This window comes from Pseudochaenichthys georgianus, chromosome 5, assembly GCF_902827115.2.
Source record: "Pseudochaenichthys georgianus chromosome 5, fPseGeo1.2, whole genome shotgun sequence".
Classification (NCBI taxonomy): Eukaryota; Metazoa; Chordata; class Actinopteri; order Perciformes; family Channichthyidae; genus Pseudochaenichthys; species Pseudochaenichthys georgianus.
The window spans coordinates 35068303-35089337 of NC_047507.1; the positions used below are offsets into that span (position 1 = coordinate 35068303).

The following is a 21035-nucleotide window of genomic DNA, read 5'->3' on the forward strand; positions in this document are numbered from 1 at the left end:
TTTAAAAGCTTAAATAACCAAATTGTATAGATAATAAAAATTATGACAAACTAAGCAACGGCTGCCATTGTGGCTCTTAGTTGTACACAGTCATAGTAAAAGGGCGATCCTTTTCCCCTTTAAACAAGATACCAATCAAAACCGTGGAATCTTTTCGTATCCAATCAAAACCATCCAGAGGGCGGGGCTTGAGAAACCGGGATGAGCTGTTTTGGGGTGTTGTAAATTCGTGCAGCCAAGAAATCTTCAGTGGGAGTTGTCGGAACTGATTTCTTGGGTCTTTTGTATCGTGTAAGCACAGATTACTACCGTGCCAGCCGCAGCCATGCCCGGGATAGAGAAGCTTCCGATAGAGGAGACGTTGGAGGACAGCCCGCAGGTAACGTCTCTCTTCTCTGGAGGCTTTCAGCTAGCATGCTAACGGCTATGCTAACTGTCTTTGTAGGCTCAGTGTTTGCCAACAAAACCAGCAAAGAGATGCCAAGTTCGGGCAGAAAGCTAACTGCTAACGGCCCAGCTGACAGAGCTGTCAGGCGGATACACTGCAGATGTGCTTCGGGCCAGACCCGGGCGGCTACACCGATCAGCTGGTGGTGGTTTCCGTAAAGATGTCAACACGTAATTTCGCTTTACATTAAGATTACTCGTAGTATTTCTAAATTGCAGGCGGCTACTTCCTTAGCATCTTGGCTCGCTTTTCCCTTCATTGCGTTGATAGTAACTGCTCAGCTAATATAAAGCAGCTGTGTCATCATGATGCTTTATGTTATTAAAGTCACAAGTTAAAGCTATAGCTGCTTTAATTTGGGTTAAACACCCCAAATCATGCTGTTGTGTCCTGCAGAAAATACAGAGCAAACACCTGCTGTGACATCACTAGTGGGGGTGTGTCCAGATTCTGATCCACCTGAAAGGTTTGATCAGGAAATACAGATTAATATATTATATGCTAAAACATTACACTTAATCACATCTCACCACTATCTCTCTTGATAATTACGTTAACTCAATTTTAATTAACTTATATGTATACATCTGTTCATCACATCTCAACCAGATTAAGAGATACAAGAATAGAGGTACATTTGAACATTAAATTAAAAACTTTGTTTGGGTTGTTGGATGTGTTTCTTGTTATCGCCGTGTAAGGAATTGGTTTATTATTATTTCATGATTTTTGTGTTTGTGAACACTTTGTAATCCTGTTTTTAAAGGGTTCTATATAACTGAGTAATATATATAAATATTTATATTATTAAGGTAGTTCTCTTCTCTTGCTTAAGTAAACACAATCTTTCTATCTTTCTAAACTTTGAATTGCCTTGTGTTGAAAAGTGCTATATAAATAAACTTGCCTTGCCTTGCCTTGCCTTGCCTTGCCTTGCCTTGCTATTTCTAGCAGTACGTAAACAGTAACAGTAATTATATTTCTTGAACAAATGTAATTGGTTACATTCTACCATAGGAAACCTTTTGAAATTATTACAAATATCACCTTTGAGTGTGCTGGCAAGCTAAAACTGCATTTGAGACACACCCTGGAAATGTTACTGTGCTGTATGCAGGTCATCGGTGTTGATTTACATGGATATGTTTGGTTATTTTGGCAGATACACAAAGGATCATTTGAGACCATAACGGGTGAATTCTTATGGCTCGGTCAAATGATTAGCATTAACTTTATTTTCATCAGTTTTATTTTGTGTTTCGTGTGTAGACGCGGTCCCTGCTGGGAGTGTTTGAGGAGGACACTGCAGCGATGTCCAACTACTGCAGTCAGCTCTACCAGGCCATGCAGAGGATTTATGATGCACAGGTACACACACACACACACGCACGCACACACACACACACACACACACTGGCATGATTCACAGGTGTACTGCCACTGGCTTTGCAGGTACAGACAGCGTTGATAGAGCAGCTGATGGGAAAGTGTGTCTCCAGCTGTGAATCTGTGTTCTCTTTCAGAACGAGCTCAGTGCTGCCACACACCTGACCTCCAGACTGCTGAAAGAGTACGACAAACAGGTAGGCCACACCACCAGCCAAAGACCCCATGACACCTGTCCTATGACACTAGACTTTGTTATTGTTTTGACGACTTCAGGCCAACATTTAACCATCACTTGTTCTGTGACCACAAATCCCCAGTTTCCTCTGCTGTGCGTTGCATGCCGGTTTGCTTCAGCAGGGACGCATTTCTCCTCACTGAAATCAATCTAATCCATTCCTCCATGTTGTTGCTGTCGTCTGCAGCGTTTTCCTCTAGGGGGCGATGACGAGGTGATGAGCTCCACCCTGCAGCAGTTTGCAAAAGTCATCGATGAGGTGAGAAAATACAAACTCACCAGCTGCCACACTGGAAGATTTAACTCACCAGGATGTGACCATTTCCATTCTGTCTTTCTCTTTCTCTCTGTAGTTGAGTTCCTGTCATGCTGTCTTGTCCACCCAGCTTGCAGATGCCATGATGTTTCCCATCACTCAGTTTAAAGAGCGAGACCTGAAGGGTAGGAAACGCGTGCGGCGCCTCAGAGAGAGACCACTGTTCTTAGCATATTTGTCACATTAGAAACGGGACTTTTTGCCCCAAAGACAATTGTTTTTTCTCTTTCCTATGACCTGTAATGCAATTTATCAATCTAGATGTTGTTGTTGTTAGGTTCCGAGTGTTGGAGGTATTGAGTGTAGACCTTATCTTGATATTTGATAGAACTGACTGGCAGAAAAGCAACAAACATTTTAACACTCCAAACCTCACCCGTCAATAAGTAAGCAAGTGCCTGTCGTCCCTGAGTAGATGTACAATTCCTTCTGCGCGGTAACACGGAGGGTGGGTGTAGTTAGGTAGAAAGAAAACTCCCCACAACAGGGTCTGTGAATTGTTTTCAGATTTTAGGTAAGAGACATAGTAGCTGTTTAGTTTCCAATCAATTTGTTTGCACTTTGACATAGATAAGCTGAGTTGGCCATAGAGTTACATCTATTGCCATTATATAAGCAAACATCCCTAACCCTCAGCAACTCACAACAAACCAATCAAGAGAAATGACGATACAGGTAAGAGGAAAAAGATTTAGTTTGCCTTTTAAAGTTTTCCCTCACTAATCTGGGAACACGCTTTTTGTATAAGCCTGGTTTTGTGCGCTGTTGGCATTCTCTTGTTTAAAAAGTGCAAAATGACTTTTTCCCAAACAATTGGAAGCACCGTGAGGTCCAAGATATACAGTTTTCCTTCAGTGGTGCTTATGATTTTCTTTTTGTCTCTCTCCAGAGATCCTCACTCTGAAGGAAGTCTTCCAAATATCCAGTGATGGTAAGTTATATACTTCTACACCAAGCTACAGTTAATATTCAGTATATTAAAAATAACCATCCTAAACCCCACATAACGCTTAGCTACTCTTGCAACACTCCTACTGATTTTCAGTCAAATGATTATCTTAATGAATATCGGTCTAAAAAAAGAAAAGAAAAGATCAGTAAGTGCTTTAAGCTGTGATGCGCATATTTAAAACATGCACCCACGATGTCTGCTTGCAGATCAGTGAGTAAGTCAATAAGGTAGATTAGGAACCAATTATTATTTTTTGTTCATTATTAAAAAAATAACGTCTGGCTAATATTTTCTCTTTCTGGACATTTGAATGCAATTTATTTGTAGTTATTATTTCTCGATAACTACGGAGGTTAAGAATTTGTAAATTGCCTATTTTGTGTTTAATATAATCTGAAAAACCTACAAAATCTTACATAGACATATTTGGCATCTTAATTTCACAATTTACTTAAAACAATATTGTTCTTGAACATATTTTATTCGTCTATGTGGAAGAGAATCTATTTTGATTTGAATGAAGATATTCTATATATATATATATATATATATATATATAGAAGACACAGCCGCTATCTCTGCCATCACAATGACAAAGTAACACATACTCTAACAGAACTCGATGGGCACATGATCTCTCTGTCAGTACGACTCTTCTGGCTCCACACAATCTCCACATGTAGCTACGCTTAAAGGAACATTCATCTTGTTTTTGATTGTAACTGACAAATGATCTAGATCTTAAATGTACTTACTGGTTAATGTGAAAAGATACAGAGGTGTAAAGGTCTTCCCTTCCTGTTTGTGTCTGCAGATCATGATGTAGCCATGAACAGATTCAGCCGTCTGTCCAAGAAGAGAGACAACGACAAGGTAAGCAACCCTCCTCGCATCACGTTCATCAGTCACTAATGGAATATTCAAATAAGCAATATTCGTATAGAAATGACTTTATTTTATAATTGACTCAGAAGTTCACTCAAAAGATAGTAAATACAAATAAAACTCTGACTCTTTGAGTTTATATAGATAGTTGTCCTGAGTTTATACATTTCTAATTTCTAGAGGATATTCCTTCCTTTTCCTTTCATTAAAAAAAGCTCAATTTAAAATGTTGGTAAAAAACCCTTTCAATTGCAGAGACACATTTTGCAATAGAAAACAAACTGAACCAGCAGCTGCCTCACGAAAAGGCCATATATTGAAATGGCATAATAGGACTGTATTGACCTGAAGCAAAGGATAAGATCTCTCATGATAAAAACCTTGGTACTGGTTTTAGAAGAAAGTCCTGTGTGTTTCAGCTGCGGGCGGAGGCCGTGGAGGACGTCTACACCTCCCGCAAGAAACAGCACCAGACCATGATGCACTACTTCTGCTCGCTCAACACGCTGCAGTACAAGAAGAAGACAGCGCTGCTGGAGCCGCTGCTGGGATACATGCAGGCACAGGTACACACACACACACACACACACACACACACACACACACACACACACACACACACACACACACACACACACACACACACACACACACACACACACACACACACACACACACACACACACACAGACACACAGACACAGACACAGACACTGAAAAGAAACAAAACATCCCTGATGTTCTTTGATAATGTCGTAATACTGTAGCAAAAAAATACGGTAAGCAGGTGATTTTAATTACTCCATCTTAAGAACCGGTGACGTACACACACACCTTCACACCACACGCCCACAATTACCAGCATTAACAGAGGGACCCAAACCTATTCCTTGGTCCTACAACACACACGCAAAAAAACCCTCATGATCATCACATGATGCATCGCTTGATCAAAACACGACAGATGAATGATGCATTCCACATGCACTGTGTGTGTTTGGATATATGTCCAAACACAGGTTGGCAGCTCTGAGGCAACATGTTTGGTCTTTGTTCCAAAATGAGGCTGAAGTGTTAAAAGGAACCAGCTAAGTGTCCAATTAATGTTTTAAGAGCTGTTAACAAACCTGCCGATTTATCTTTGACTGCTTTTCCCCCCGGTCCAGATCAGTTTCTTTAAGCTGGGTTCAGAGAATCTCACCCAGCAGTGGGAGGACTTCCTGGGAACAATAGGAACCAGCGTCCAGAAGTAAGACACTTGCAGGATTCTTGCTGTTCTGAAAAAGAAGCTTAGTGGTTGATGCACTTAGTCGCTTTGTATAAAAGCATCGGCTAAATTAAATGTACTGATAAGATGTTAAAAATAAGTGTGTGTGTGTGTGTGTGTGTTTGCAGTGTGCGTCGGGAGATGGAGACGGAGGTCGGGCAGATGCATGAGACGATCCAGGAGATGGAGCGATCATGTGACCCTCTGTACGTACCATGTGACCCTGACCCCGCCCACTCACCTGTCTGCAGGAACCTGACCAGGAAACAGGGCTACCTGCACATCCGCAAGTAGGACACATGCATATATATATATCATTTTCTTTTCATTTTCTTTTGTCAATAAGTTCAATCGGTGTTAACAACATCTGGACATCTTTTTTTCAAGGTCTTGTTGTTGGTGTTTAAAGTCATATAAAATGCAATAAATCCTAGATACAGTGGGATAGACACATACACCCCTACGGGTCCAACACAGAACCAATACTACAATAGTTATATTGTACGAATTAGAAATACAAAATAATCAATTATTTAAACAGTAACATTTAAACGTAAATAAAATCAATATGACAACAAATGTGAGACAGAAAAATAAATAAACAATAATAATGTTAATAACTGTATCAAAAGTAAGAGAAAATTAAATTAAAGAAGTACACTATTTATAATATGGTGTCAGTTGTACAATTATCCAACATGATATCAAGTGCGTCCAGTAGTTCTGTATAAGTGGGAAATCGTTGCCGAAGAGCACTACATCTTGTCCATTTTCAAATGTTGTATAAGGTTTTTACATATTTAATTTAAACACGTGGCTTTGAGGGAATTATTTTAGCATTTATTTTCTCAGTTGCATTTACTGTAAATATTTAGATGTAATGGCAAAGGTTCAAGAGTCTGTACACATTTGATTTGGTTACCATGGAAGTGCTTGACACTAGGATCCCTGTGTTGGGCATCCTTTTGTTCTATTGAAGCACTTCTACTTCACTGGTTTTCATAAAATGTTTGACCTGTTACGTTCCTCTGTCATGTTTGCGTCGTGTGCTTTTTGTGGCGCTAAAAGAAATGACGATCTTTACATCTAATATGTAGTTTGTGTTTTAAAGCGGCTCTTCTGTGTGTGTCTCTCAGTAAGACGGGGCTGGTGTCGTCGTCCTGGGAGCGGCAGTACTTCTTCACGCAGGGCGGTAACCTGATGCAGCAGGGTCGCGGCGAGGTGGCGGGGGGGCTCGTCACCGACCTGGACAACTGCTCCGTCATGGCGGTGGACTGCGACGACCGCCGCTTCTGCTTCCAGGTCACTTCCTTTGATGGCAAGAAGTGAGAGGGCTCCCTTTTCTTCCATTTGTCCACCATGAATAAATGCCACTGAATTAAACTGACTTCTCCGTCCTGTCAGGGTGGTGACGCTGCAGTCGGAGAGCAGGAGGGACTGCGATGAGGTGAAACGTGTTTCTGTCATGTGACCTGTTCTGTGTCGACTGTTTTTGTACTCACTTCGTCTCCCTGCTGCTTCCTCCTGCAGTGGATCTCCACCATCAACAACATCTCCAAAAGGATCTACCTGAGTGAGAACGCAGAGGTCTGTGTGTCCCTCATTTACCTAGTCACAGATCATGGTGGAGACTTTGGCAGCTAGTACCAAAATATAATAAATTCACATTTATAGATGATTTGATGGATTGATCATTTGTTCATTTTTATTAGATGTATAACTTTATTTTATTTAGTTGTATGGACTGTGACAAAATAATGACTTAAAATATAAATACATAGAAAGTGAAAATAACATGTATGTTCCTGATGCTTGATCCTGACTGTTCTTTCTTCCCATTGGCAGGAGCTTGCGGCCAGAGTGAACCAATCAGCTCTTGAAGCTGTGACGCCGTCGCCGTCCTTCCAGCAGAGGCACGAGAGCATGAGACCCAGCAGGTGTGTGTGTGTGTGTGTGTGTGTGTGTGTGTGTGTGTGTGTGTGTGTGTGTGTGTGTGTGTGTGTGTGTGTGTGTGTGTGTGTGTGTGTGTGTGTGTGTGTGTGTGTGTGTGTGTGTGTGTGTGTGTGTGTGTGTGTGTGTGTGTGTGTGTGTGTGTGTGTGTGTGTGTGTGTGTGTGTGTGTGTGTGTGTGTGTGTGTGTGTGTGTGTGTGTGTGTGTGTGTGTGTGTGTGTGTGTGTGTGTGTGTGTGTGTGTGTGTGTGTGTGTGTGTGTGTGTGTGTGTGTGTGTGTGTGTGTGTGTGTGTGTGTGTGTGTGTGTGTTACATGATGTAGAAAGGCCCCCAGTGTCAACACATATCCCTACAAAAACTACAATGCTTGATCAACAACCTCAGAACCTGTTCGCTTCCAGATATACAGTGCTGCACAAATTAGTGCTAAAACTTGGAGTTAGTTTTTTGTTAGCATTTCCCTTTATCAGGTCTCAAAGCCAATGGTTTTTTTAATCTGTTTTTGGTTAAACGCCTGAAATAAAGTCTGTTGTTAATACACTTTTACCAATACAAATGTTTCTATGGCATAAAATACATTTGCCCCAAAGACGGCGGTTGCTAAGAACTGTCTAAATGAGACTGCTCATCATCATTACACCAAGCATGACCCACCTTTAGCTAAGCGGTGGTGATATGAAGTCATGCAACCTTGCTGTAGTTAGTTTATCACCTAAGGTTAGCCTTTTATTTCTGGTGATAACATTTAACCTTCCAAAATCATAAAGTAGTGTGGTAGGACCTCTGGACCTCCACCGATAACTTCATTAATCTCTCTTGGTCATTGTTCCAGTAAAGGGCGTGCGGGCCGAGCTAGCAGCATCAGCTCTGTCGGCTCCGAGCTGTCGCCGGCCCTCTCTGTGCTCTCATTGGACGCCCTGGTCGCCCCGGAAACACCAATCCAGTTTGACATCATATCCCCCGTCACCGAGGAGAACTCAGGACAGAGCAAGACGGCAGCACAGTCCGGCAGGTATGGGACAGCGACTTATGGATTCTGCTCAGCACCAGATCGATAAAAAAAGGGTTGTGTTTGATTTTGTGTGTTTGTCCACAGGAGGAGTAACCCGTTTGGAGAGTCAGGAGACAGCACTTCAGAGGACAGTGAAGGTAACATCGGTCGATACTTCATACTAGTCAAATACAAAATAAAAATGTTTCCTCTATTTTGTATCTATTGGTACATTTTTAAGCAAGTTAGAAAGTGTTGTCTTCTCTGCTATACTTGTGAGACAAACTTGTATTGGCTCACTACTGCCCCTTGTGGACCAGGGGCAAAGAACATCTAATTTAACTAAGATTTGTGGTTGAAGAGGGTTTTATTCCCTTGTAGGCCTCAAAGAGACCATTGGCCATTCTCGATAATAATCTTGGTCTAAAGTGAAACGTATTTGTTGTATGTTTTAGTTTTATAAAACAAATGCTTCAGATAAGGACAACTTGGTTATTTAAGTACATGTTTGTCTGGTTAACTTTGGATAAAAGCAGCTCACGTCCTTGAGTTTTCTCAGTGAAATTGATTGGTGTGTGATGGAAGTCTTATTGTCTGCTGTCCAGACTCGATCCTCCACCAGCTCTTCATCGTTCGCTTCCTGGGCTCCATGGAGGTGAAGACCCCCGAGTCAGTGGACATCATCTCAGAGACCATGAGGCAGATCCTGGCAGCGAGAGCCATCCACAACATCTTCAGGATGACCGAGTCCCACCTGCTGGTCACCTGCGACTGCCTCAAGTAGGACTGAGCTCTCGTGTCTGAGTGTTTTCAGTCTAAGGAGCCTCCTCTATAGGCTGCAGGGTTCATTACAGCCACAATATGCCTACACAAAAAAGGGAATTACTTTTTCCCTTTACTCCGAAAATGGTGTTAAAGGTCCCGTGTCATGGCCATTTCCACTGATCATAATTCCATTGTTGAGGTCTACTAGAATAGATTTACATTGTTCAGTGATCCAAACTCACATTGGTTTCTCACAGCATCTCTGTATAGTATTCACTCTCTGTCCTACACGGCTTGTTGGAGCTCCTGCCCCCGTCCCTATGCATCCAGTGTGCTCTGATGTGTGATTATGTGTAACAATGGCGTTTGGTAGCAACCAGAAAAGGACACCAGTAATGACAAACAGATGAGAATGCTGCGTGGGGTCTGGGTGCCGTGTTGGCGGGACGTTGCGGGGCTCGCTGCTGTGAGGAGCGGACGGTGTGAGCTGGGTTACTGGTGTCGTTTCCTGGTTGCTGCGTGGGGTCTGCGAGACACGGCGAAACTCAGCCTGAGCACACAGACGTGAGTGTGTGGCGAACTGTGAGTGGAGATCCACGCGGCTGAGAAAAGATACGGCTGAGTGAGTGTGTGTGTGTGTGAGGAGCTCCACGGATTGGTCCATTTGGTCGTTGTTACGTCACTTGATACCAGGAAGAAAAAGAGAAATGTCCAACGAGGCGTTCTGGGGCAGCACAGACGGGTCTTCTCTGTGTTAGAGTTTTACTCTCTACAGGGTGCACTTTGAGGGTGTGTGACTCTGCAGACCGTTTACATGCAGAAAGAGCTTCATAACACAAGGGGGCGGGTAAGAACCAGAGAAGCATGACATGGGACCTTTAAATAAAAAAATATTGGGAATGAATAATCATGTCGCAACACCCATTCACACAAGAACTACATTCTGTGTTGTTCATAAAAAGAAATAAATGGCCACCATATTTGTATTGTAACATATTTCAGTTCATCATCTAACAAATATATATTTTACGAAAATTATTCGAATTATTGTGGTGGAACTCCAAATGTGCGATCAAAATAAAAAAGTAAAAGATTACTAAATGAATAGATCTGTTTATTTAATGTTTAAAACATATAAACTGCGTCTGCACCGAGTGGACTTTTCTCTCTGAACCTTTTATGCTTGTGCTAATGTTTCCATCAACATGTTTTATTTTCCTGAATGCTAACATTTAGAAGTGCCAATGATAATGGAAGCATACTTACTGAAGAGAGGACATTAATGCTAATGTGTCTCATTTCTTACATGGAAACACTTTTCTGTGCAGTAACATGTTTGTTTGTTGTTTCAGACTCATCGATCCTCAGACGCAAGTCACTCGACTCAGGGTGAGATGCTCTCTGTTCCTCTGTCAGATAGTTTTAGGTTACAACATTGTTATTTCCAATGATTTGTACTCGTTTGTCCTCCTCCTCTGTCCTGCTGCAGTTCCCTCTCTGCACGGTGCTCCAGTGTTCCTCGCATCAGGACAACAAGAGGCTGTTTGGTCTGGTCCTGCAGCCTGCAGGCGGGCCGGGGGACAGCCGAGCCGTCTGCTACATCTTCGAGTCCAACAACGACGGAGAGAAGGTCGTCCGCTGTCTGCCTATCCATCTGTTATTGTCCACCACTGTGTCTGTCTGACACGTTTTCCTCTTCTTCATTTCTTTTAGATCTGCGACAGCGTTGGCTTGGCAAAACAGATAGCCTGCCACTCTGAGATGGTGAGACTAAAAACTTCAATACACTGAAGATAATCTCTCTCACGACACTGTGATGCTGCTGTCTTCAGGTGGTGTTGTGGAGGGGAATAATATTCGCTGTGTTTGATGTTCAGGACCGTAAGGCCGTGGAGAAGAGGAAGGAGACCGACAAGGCCAAAGAGAAACAGCAGGAGGAGCTCAGCAAGCAGAAGCAGATCGAGAAGGTGACCTGTAGCCTCAACTGAAAAGTTATTCTGGATAGGATCGATCACCTTTTCTGCACAGAAATAGATATACCCTCTACATTTTACTATTATTATTCTGTTGGTTCTTTTCCAAATAAATCAGATAATTGTTTGGTATGGGAAATCCTATGGGAATCTACTATAATGTAAGCTTGAACTTTTTAATGTAATTTCACAAAAGTGTTAGATATTTCATTTGTGGATATGATTTTATAAACACAAACACAAATCACACTTTTACCATTTAGTTGACTTTTCTCCATTTTGGAAACTGAATGAAAAAAGCTTTAGTCTTCTGAAATGCTTTCCTCTGCTCTGATATCCGTTCAAAAGAAATCTAACATTTCAACACAATATTATAAAGTATACTATATTTATGTTTCTATTTACATGTGGCCTCTCTCGGTTTTGTTTCACAAATGAACTAACCATCATTTAGTCTGCAGATTGTTTCATAGACAGATCTAATAATTGTTTCTATGGAAGATGGAGAACATATGAATAATGTAAGCTCGGTAATTGCATTGTATTTTCACAACACTATCGTCATGTTCTATTTCGTATATGGCTTCGCCCTCTAAGGCTATCGCTATTGGGTTTACCCTTCTGCGCCCCCGCGCAGTACTGAAAACACTTGTAGTCCACGCCCACCCGCTAGGTGGGCCCCACCCTCGGGCCACCTTCCGGTATAAATAGGGAGGTTGCCCGGTGATCTGCTCCCTCTTTTCTTCAGCAACCAGCAGTTTACTGAAGCACGAGAAAGCAACAGCATGAGCAATAAAGAGTGTGTCCGTATGTGCCCTTCGTGCAATACAGGCTACATTATGAGCTATGATTTGCATCCGATATGCGCAGCCTGTCTGCGGCCAGAGCACGCGGCTCTCAGCCAGCAGGTCGCATGTCCTCATTGTGTGCGTCTTCCTTGATCCGACAGGAAGCAAAGGGCGGACGCCCTAGCTGCTGCGGGTGAGGAAGACGTCTGGGGTGGGCAGGTGCCCATCCAGGACAGCCTGTTTATGGAGACGAGTGGGGGGCAGGAGTCGGACGACTCCTTCCCCGCCTCCATCCAGGGCTCGCCATGCGGCTCTCCCCTTCCCCCTCTTCCCCGGACGGGGGAGACGGGGTCGGAGAGAGTCAGAGGTACGAGTACGGGAGAGGGTGGCTCTGGACGACATGGCGTGCGTGTTTTCCCGGGTGCAGACGGGCAGGACTGATCCGATCTGGCCGCGCTTCACCGCCATTAGGCGGTATCAGGAAGGTGCAGCGGCGAACCCGAGGAGCTTGAGGGCTCCGGTGGCCTCCTTTGTCCCCTTCACCAAGGTGGCGGGTTTCACAGATGAGGTTTTCCCAACCACCCCCGCTCTGGAACCGAGCTTAACGGCATTTTTCGGGGTAAGACAGGCCAACTTGGGCGCCGGATGGCCGACCCCAAGGACCAGTATGTCGCCCGTAGTGCTGGGGGGAAACGATTATTTTGAAAACGATTATTCGGGCGATTATTTGATCGATTAGTCGACTAATCTAACGATTATTTTTCTGAGGTTCAATTCATAAAAAACGTAATGTAAAAAAACCATTTTTCACGATACTGTGTCTCAGGGGATCTTAATATTTAAGAACCTATTAATGTGTTATACCAGATTAACGGAAATAATCTCAGCTAACTGACGATACAAACCATGTTTACCAAAACAAAACACAAGTCTCATAAGAAGCATCTAAATGACCCCTGAGCGAAAAATGCTAACGGACATTGGCACAGAACTCAAGATAAAAGTACCCTTATTACTCATCGTAGCTGCACATACAAGATATCCGATTAAAGCTGAGACTCCACAGATTATGTAGGTATATAGTATCATCACTGAGTGATCCGGACTCGCGACAGGGGAAGCAAATACAGTCATCACAACACGTACCTTTACAGAGCTTCTAGGGAGATCGTCTCACCACCGTAGCTGTCAATCTGATCAAAAGACGTGTTCAATGGCATTAAAATGAGAAAAAACGCGGCTGAATCGGTTAATCCATAGGTTTTTAACGTCTATGTATAAAAAAATTATTGCATTTATAATCCATAATTCCATTTTAATGTAAAAATCGGAGAGCAAATGCTAGCTGCTAATGGTAGCCACCACAGCTAGAACTGCTTGTTGCTGTGGGTGACCCACGTGTGTGTAGCGACGCGGAAATATGTCGTCGACGATATTTTGAAGTCGACGTTGTCGACGCGTCGCTACAGCACTAGTCGCCTGTCAGGCTGACCGGGCGCACCAGTGTGCGTTCCAGGCGTCAGCAGCGGCAAACAACATTGCTCTGCTGACCAACTCGGTGGTGACGTTGATCGAGCGATCCACCACCGTGGCTCCAGAGGAGTCGGAGGAGATCGCTAAGGCGGCCAGCACGGCGCTCACGCTGTGCGTGGCGGTGTCCCAGGCTAGGATTACGGCATGGATGACACAGATCCAGCGCCACCTCTGGTTACAGCAGGCAGCGGTCACAGAGCCAGTCAGGAAGGTCTTACTGGACGCTCCGATCAGCTCGGACGGGCTGTTCGGGCCCCATTTCCTGACCATGGTTGATTCCATGAAGGTGGCTTCGGAGCAGGCGGAGGACATCCGCCAGCACGTCGGCTGGCTCCAGCCAGTGGTGAAGCAGCAGCGACACCGGCGGCAGCAGCAGCAGCCAACCCGGCCACAGCGGCAGACGGACAGACACCAGCGGCAGCAGCAGCCGAGGCGTCAGAATCGTCCGTCAGCGGCGGCTGGGGCACCGACCCGCACCTCCAGGGCACCGTCCCGCACCGACGGGCCCCCACCACAGAGGGGGGGGTAAGAAGGGAGTGAGGTACTCCCGTTCGGCGTCTACTCCACGAGAGCTGCCGAAAAAACAAAGCCGACCTTGACGGTCTGGGGGGGGAGTGTGATCGAAATAAAGATTGTTTATTTCCTAACATGTGGTCTGAGTCTTCAGTTACAAATGTGTGTTACATATCCCCCACCCTGGGAGCTGCCTATGACCTGTCGGTTAATAGCCAGCCGGGTTCGGTACAAAAGCCTGCGCTATTTAATCTATCGATTAATAAGCTGCGGAGCACAATAATTACACCAACTGCCTCCAATCTGATGATTAGTAGGCGGCATGGTTCGCGACAGATTTCTGATGGTTATGACTCTTCGGTTATTAAACCACAGACCTCGCGGCATTCTTCTGTCCGAGATACGCCACCTACACACGGTCACAATAAGCCCATGAGAGCAGTGGTAACGCCTCATGTGGATATCACTGCACACACCTCCATCCATCCTCTGAGCGTGTACGCGTCTCATGATGCGAGGCGGAGTGATACGCAGCGTGTGGAGGCCTCCGCACAGCCCTTTCGCTCTCTAGGCCCACCTTGGGTTGCCTCACGGGCATCGGCGGCGAGGGCTTTGGAGTGGCTCGTCGTCATGACAACCACAACACATCTCGAACTGTTTGATGGACGGATGGATGCACAGGCTGATCAGCAGAGGGTACACCCTGCAGTTCGCCTCCACCCCCCCACAGTTCAACGGGATACAGGTGACATGCCTAACATCCCGAGAACAGTGTCTTGCGCTCCAAGCAGAGCTACGGGAACTCCTGTTGAAAGAGGCTATTTCCAGGGTTCCCCAGGAGGAAGAAAATCAGGGGTATTACTCCCGCTATTTTCTTATCCCGAAAAAGACAGGGGGAATGAGACCCATCCTCGACCTGTCAGTTTTCAACGAGGCAATAATGAAAAGACCTTTTCACATGCTGACGGTCAAAAAGGTGCTAGTGTGTTCACCAGGGAGATTGGTTCACCTCTATAGACCTGAAGGATGCTTACTTCCATGTGCCCATCATCCCGCAACAGAGGAAATTCCTGAGGTTTTCGTTCCAGTCTGGCGTTCGGCTATTCCCTGGCTCCTCGTACTTTTTCAAAGTGTGTAGAGACGGCGCTGCAGCTGCTACACAGAGGAGGAATGAGAGTACTTTTTACCTGGACGACCTGCTGCTGCTGGCTCGCTCCAGGGAGGAAGCGGCTTTACAGACGGTACAACTCATATCGCATCTGTCAAAGCTGGGTTTCATGATCAACTGGGAAAAGAGCTGTCCTCTTCCCTCCCAGAGTATTGTTTACCTGGGGGTGGAATTGAACTCAGCCCGCATGAGAGCACGACTCTCACGGCAGAGAGTGGAGACGCTGACAGCTCTCCTTCGACATGTCACACCCCGCAGCGTGGTGACGTCACTCTCCGTGATGCGGCTGCTCGGCATGATGGCAGCAGCTCACGGGGTGATTCCCCTGGGTCTCCTACACATGAGGAGACTGCAGAGGTGGTTCATCAGCCTACACATCGACCCCGTACGACAGAAGAGGCGCATGGTGGTCATCCCTCTGTCCGTGGGTTCAGACTTAACCTACTGGAAAAGTCCCCACGTCCTGTCAGAGGGGGGGGGGGGGGCCCTGGGCAGAGTTACATCTCGGTGTTCACAGACGCATCTCTCTCAGGGTGGGGAGGAACGTGCATGTCGCAGGCAGCGGGAGGACAGTGGCCGGCTCACATGTCTTTCCACATAAACGTGCTGGACTTGATCTCCGTACGGAGAGTAATTCAGCATTTTGCCTCGTTGCTGCGGAATCAGCATGTGTTGATTCGCACAGACAACAGAGCCGCGGCGGCCTACATCAATCGCCAGGGCGGTGTACGCTCAGCGCAGCTCCTGAACACAGCCAGGCGGCTGTTGATCTGGGCGCGCGCACACGTGCTCTCCATCAGAGCACTGTATGTGCCCGGAGAGCTGAACAAAGGGGCAGACCTCATGTCCAGAGGAGGTCCTCGCCAGGGGACTGGAGCCTCCATCCCGAGCTGATCGCCCAGGTTTGGGGCCGGTTCGGGAAAGTGGAGGCGGATCTGTTCGCCGCACGCGGGAACGCGCAATGCGAGCTCTGGTTCTCCCTGTCAGCACGGGACCACCTACCCCTGGGGGTGGACGCGTTCGCACATCGGCCATGGCCCAGGGGACTGCTGTACGCCTTCCCACCAGTCCCGCTGATTCCTCGGTTCCTGGACCGAGTGCAAGAAGAGCGGCTGTCAGTGATCCTGATAGCACGGGAGCTTCCTGGTTTCCATGCCTACAGCGTACGCTGTCAGACAGGCCGTGGGAGATTCCGTGGCGGGGGGACGCTCTCTCACAGGTGGAGGGAGCAATCTACAGTCACCCAGTGATAGGCCAGCCCTTATGGGCATGGCCCCTGAGCGGGAACACTTAGAGAGGTGGGGTCTCTCTCAAGATGTGTACGCACCATTCAGGGAGCCAGGGCCGCGTCTACCAGAGCGTCCTACACAGCCAAGTGGGCAGCGTTCCAGCGTTGGTGTGTAGGGAGAAGCCTGGACCCCATTACGTGCCCCCTGCCTCACGTGCTGTCATTCCTCCAGCTGTTGTTGGACAGGAATTTGGCGTTCAGCACAATCAAGGTATATGCGGCTGCCATATCATCTTGTCACGTGGGTTTCGGAGCAGGGACGTTGTTCAGTCACCCCCTGACGAAACGGTTTCTGCAAGGGGTACGAAGACTCAGACCGGTGTCACGCGCACTGGCGCCTCAGTGGGATTTGGCTTTGGTGTTACGGGCACTAAGCAAAGCCCCATTTGAAACTTTAGAGCAGGTTCCCCTCAACATGTTATCAGACAAAGTAGTACTGCTTTTGGCTCTAACATCGGCGAAAAGGGTGAGTGATGTATCGGCTCTCTCTGTGGCCCCGTCATGCCTCCGGATCCAGGGGGATGGCAGTTCGGCTGTGTTACGTCCTAACCCAGCCTTTATGCCAAAGGTCATCACTAGCTCTTTCAGATCAAGAGTGATCACCTTGGACGGGTTTTTTCCGCCTCCTCATAAATCGGAGGAAGAAGCCACATCTCATCTCCTCTGCCCGGTGCGCGCGCTGGCCTGCTATGTGGCGCGCACAGCGACAGTGCGCCGTTCTCAGCGCCTGTTTGTGCATTACAGAGAGCGCTCTATCGGGCAACCTCTGTCTGCACAACGGCTGTCACGCTGGCTGTGTGAGGCGGTCTCACAGGCGTATGTCTCATCTGGGGTGGAGCGCCCGGAGAATATCAAAGCGCAATCAACCAGAGGAATTTCCTCCTCCACGGCGTTGAGCGGAAGAATGTCAGTGGAAGATATTTGCACGGCTGCATCTTGGTCTTCCCCCTGTTCATTCATTCAATTTTATTTGAGTGATGTTTCCCTTTCCTCTCTGACGCACCCCGTACTGGGTGTCCTGTCGGAGTGAGTGACGTCAGGGAGCCAGCTGAGCGCCTCTCTCCTGCCTCTCGGCACACAGAGAGCGGCCTTTTCCCCTCGTAGGAGAGGGATGTTCCCCTTCCTCTAATACACTTCGTACAAAGTGTCTGATTAGAGTGAGTAACGTCAGGGATCCAGCTGAGCGCTCTCCTGGCTGGCTGGCGCGGAGAGAGCGGCTGTTCCCCCTCTATGATCGCAGGATAAGGTGGGACCTTCGTCTCTACTTCTCACAGCGGTCGGTATGTATTGTCCCAGCCTTCACCCCGTCAGGAAAACAGGTATGTTTGCTATGTTCCAGGGACGGGGAGGTGCCATTACGCATGGCACAACAGGCAGGGGGTGTTATTGAGCAGGTGTGTCTGTGCTTCTAGTGCCGGGCGGACCCAGTGGGGCGCAGACTACATCATGCTTCGCCCTTAACCCAATAGCGATAGCCTTAGAGGGCGAAGCCATATACGAAATAGACCTGGGGTTACCTACTGTAACCCAGCTTCTATGAGTAATGGCTCAGCCCTATTTATACCGGAAGGAGGCCCGAGGGTGGGGCCTACCTAGCGGGTGGGCGTGGACTACAAGTGTTTTCAGTAGAGGGATAACCCAATAGCGATAGCCTTAGAGGGCTGCGCCATTACTCATAGAAGCTGGGTTACAGTTAGGTAACCTCAGACTCTAACCTGAGAGCTGTGTGTGTTGTCCTGCAGGATCTGGAGGAGCAGAGCCGTTTGATCGCCGCCTCGAGTCGCCCCGGCAACCCGCCCGCCGCTGACGAGCAGTTCCTCGTGCTCAGCAACAGCCAATCAGAGGACAGCGACGCCGGAGAGGAGGGGAAGAAGAAGGGGGAGTCTGAAGCCTGAAGCCTAACGAGAGCTAACGGAGCGTGTTTTAAGTTGACTCCCAGGTGGTAATATCGAAGCAACAGCTCAGGAATCAGAGGAGGGGAACACCACCCGCCCTCCCAGGCTGCCTGGGAGTGCAAAGCAAGCGCTCCCTCTCTGCTGGACTAAACTAAACGCACCCTCACACTACAAGATGTGGAGGGGAAACGTCTCGTCACAGACTTATGTGTTGTATTCTTCTGTGTGTAAAATAATGCAGCTTTTTATACTGGCTTCACTTTCCAGAAAAATGCAAATATGGATTTAACCTGCCAGCTTCTGATTTTTATTTGAAAGAAAGGGCTAACAGCTAAGACAAAGTGGTTTGGGATCCGTGAGAGAGACAAGCCAGATATCCAAGGTTTCTCTGAGGACATCGAACACCTCAGTGGTGAAATAGTGTGAGAGGAAGTCTTATTTTGTCCTTCCTGTTTGTTTTGAAGCATCCTTCCAAGCTTATTTTTCTCCTTTCTTAAAGAGAAACACATTCAGAGGTCTACATCATCATCGATGTGTTGGTTTTATTGCAAAATTGGCCTGAATTTGGTGGAAAATACACTAATACAAAACAAGAATCTTGGTTAAAGTTGCGTCTCGAAGGTTTCATATTAACACATCAATGTGGTTTTGTTGATATATAACCTTTTTTTATTTTTCATCCCGGTTGGAAGCCCCTGGGTAAATGATAATTAAAATGATTCCGTTGAAAGGATTATTAACAATTGTTACAGTTCAGTTACACACAAACTGGCGTTCATAAGTTACTTATAGAATAAATACCAACACTTTCAGGCCAGTTGGTGCCTGATGTTTGAGTTAATTGATCGTGAAATCATCATATCAGGTCTCTGTATGGAAACACAGATCATGCTTCCAGTTATTTTTGCAATTGTATGCAAATTATTCAAGACAAACGTATCTCTTTAAAATATCACCCAGTGAAGTTCCAGCACTGCTTTTTCCTTTATCATAGTAATGTAGGTCAAATGCTCCTTTGACTTTATCCATAGTGAAAGTTTTTGGCCAAAACCCCTTTTTTATTTAGGAGAAAATAATTTAAAAAAGCACCTTTAACAGACTTCAGTGTCAATGAACTGTTATGTTTCACAATTCCTCCTTTTCAGTGTTTCAGGTTTGGTTTGTGGTTAATCTAGAGAAACTAACTATATCATTAGTCATGTTTTTATGGGATGTGCATTAGCATGTTGGACTGGAGGCACAGGAGACTGCAAAGGAAATCTGATATTCAACACTTTATATGAAGATTTTGACTCCAGAAGTAACCTACCTGCCTCTCACCAAATGACAGTAGTGCTCATGAATAATGACCTCATCACAGGAGAGCCGCAGATGCCTCGCTCTTCTTTCTTTCTCCTAAAGATGGATCTGGGAACTGAAAGCACACGCTTTTTATTAAAAAGTCTCGTCCCTTTTTTTTGTCTTCTGATAAGCTGGTACGTTTTACCCATTCAGAAACTTTGAAGGAAATCTAACATTTAAACACAAACTAGCTGAGTCAGTTTCTCCTGACGTCACAATATTTATCTGTGCTTTTACTAAATGTTTGTGTCATTTGGAGCCTTTTCTGTTTTTCACAGGGTTTTTTCATGAACCTGCCTTTTTATCCAGAATGATTCACAGCGATATGTTGTAAGTATGTATCAGCATTTAGGAAGAATAAATTGTTGTTAAAGTTAGAGGTCACCGCCTCCTGTGGGGAGCCTAAACGGTTACTGATGATTATTTTATTTGAGTTATTTTTCTTTTGGGCAGTGTTTTGTTGCTATTACCTGGTGAAGAAGCTGAAGTGGAGCTGCACTGTGCTGACGCGGGAAAACACGATGATGTTAAACTGTAAATATGTCTTAGTGAAAATTGTTCCGTGTAATGAACAACAAAATAAATAAAAAGGCTTTTCAGTGATAAATAAAAGCACTAACTCCACCCGCCTGTGTCATCTGATGAGGTCTTTCACATCAAACGAACCTTTGGGTTTTATATATTGTATCATGGGATTCGGAGAATTTAGTTATGTAATATTTCAAATTAAAACTATTCCTTTCAAAGGATTACTATCCAGTCTGTATTTAAAATCAAACACACAATCTGTCATAAGACCAACTTTATTATAGAATAAATATTAACATCACCATTTAAAAATATACAAGTATACATTATCAATAAGATTTACTAACATAACGTGGAAAATAGAAAAGGGCTTCCTGAGCTGATGATCCAAGTAGCAACAATATAACACGTCAACGCCTTCCTTAGAAAATGATAAAGTATGCAGGACAATATTTTATAGTACACACATCTTAATTTCATATATCCACATTTGTATATAATACTACAGTATACACAGTATGTATCCTACTTAAGAGCATTTCATTTAACATTGTTCAATCTTATTCAATTTGTATGAATATATTTTTGGAATTGCTGTCTTTTACTTGCACTATTATGTATCATGCACTATTGAATTGCACTTTTTGCTTTATTGGCTTTTACGTCCGAAATGTATTTTCATTGCCACAAACTATGCGTTCACTTTTGTGATAGAAAAAACAACGTTTACATCATAAATCTGAGTTGATTGGACATGCACAGATAATAACCTTTTTACTCCATTGTAGTGTAAAAGCAGATTGAGATATTG

At 45.3% G+C, this 21035-nt stretch overlaps 1 protein-coding gene across 1 annotated transcript; it reads left to right on the plus strand.

Moving 5' to 3' along the window:
* Positions 1 to 180: 180 nt before the first annotated feature.
* appl1 (adaptor protein, phosphotyrosine interaction, PH domain and leucine zipper containing 1) lies at positions 181 to 20320 on the plus strand. Its single transcript, XM_034082809.2, has 22 exons — positions 181 to 379; positions 1718 to 1816; positions 1972 to 2031; positions 2260 to 2331; positions 2426 to 2513; positions 3278 to 3319; positions 4155 to 4213; positions 4645 to 4791; positions 5392 to 5474; positions 5621 to 5782; positions 6629 to 6817; positions 6897 to 6939; positions 7023 to 7079; positions 7338 to 7429; positions 8274 to 8453; positions 8538 to 8590; positions 9038 to 9212; positions 10550 to 10586; positions 10687 to 10827; positions 10911 to 10961; positions 11075 to 11164; positions 18203 to 20320. The coding sequence occupies exons 1-22, from the start codon at positions 326 to 328 to the stop codon at positions 18353 to 18355; spliced, it is 2127 nt and encodes a 708-aa protein (XP_033938700.1). The 5' UTR covers positions 181 to 325; the 3' UTR covers positions 18356 to 20320.
* Positions 20321 to 21035: the final 715 nt, after the last annotated feature.

Excerpts from the sequence above, each read along its gene's own strand:
- appl1 (XM_034082809.2), top strand. The coding sequence starts at position 326 with ATGCCCGGGATAGAGAAGCTTCCGATAGAGGAGACGTTGGAGGACAGC. Across the intron at positions 8,454-8,537 it reads ACGGCAGCACAGTCCGGCAG|GAGGAGTAACCCGTTTGGAG; the intron begins GTATGGGACAGC and ends GTTTGTCCACAG. Across the intron at positions 9,213-10,549 it reads GTCACCTGCGACTGCCTCAA|ACTCATCGATCCTCAGACGC; the intron begins GTAGGACTGAGC and ends TTGTTGTTTCAG.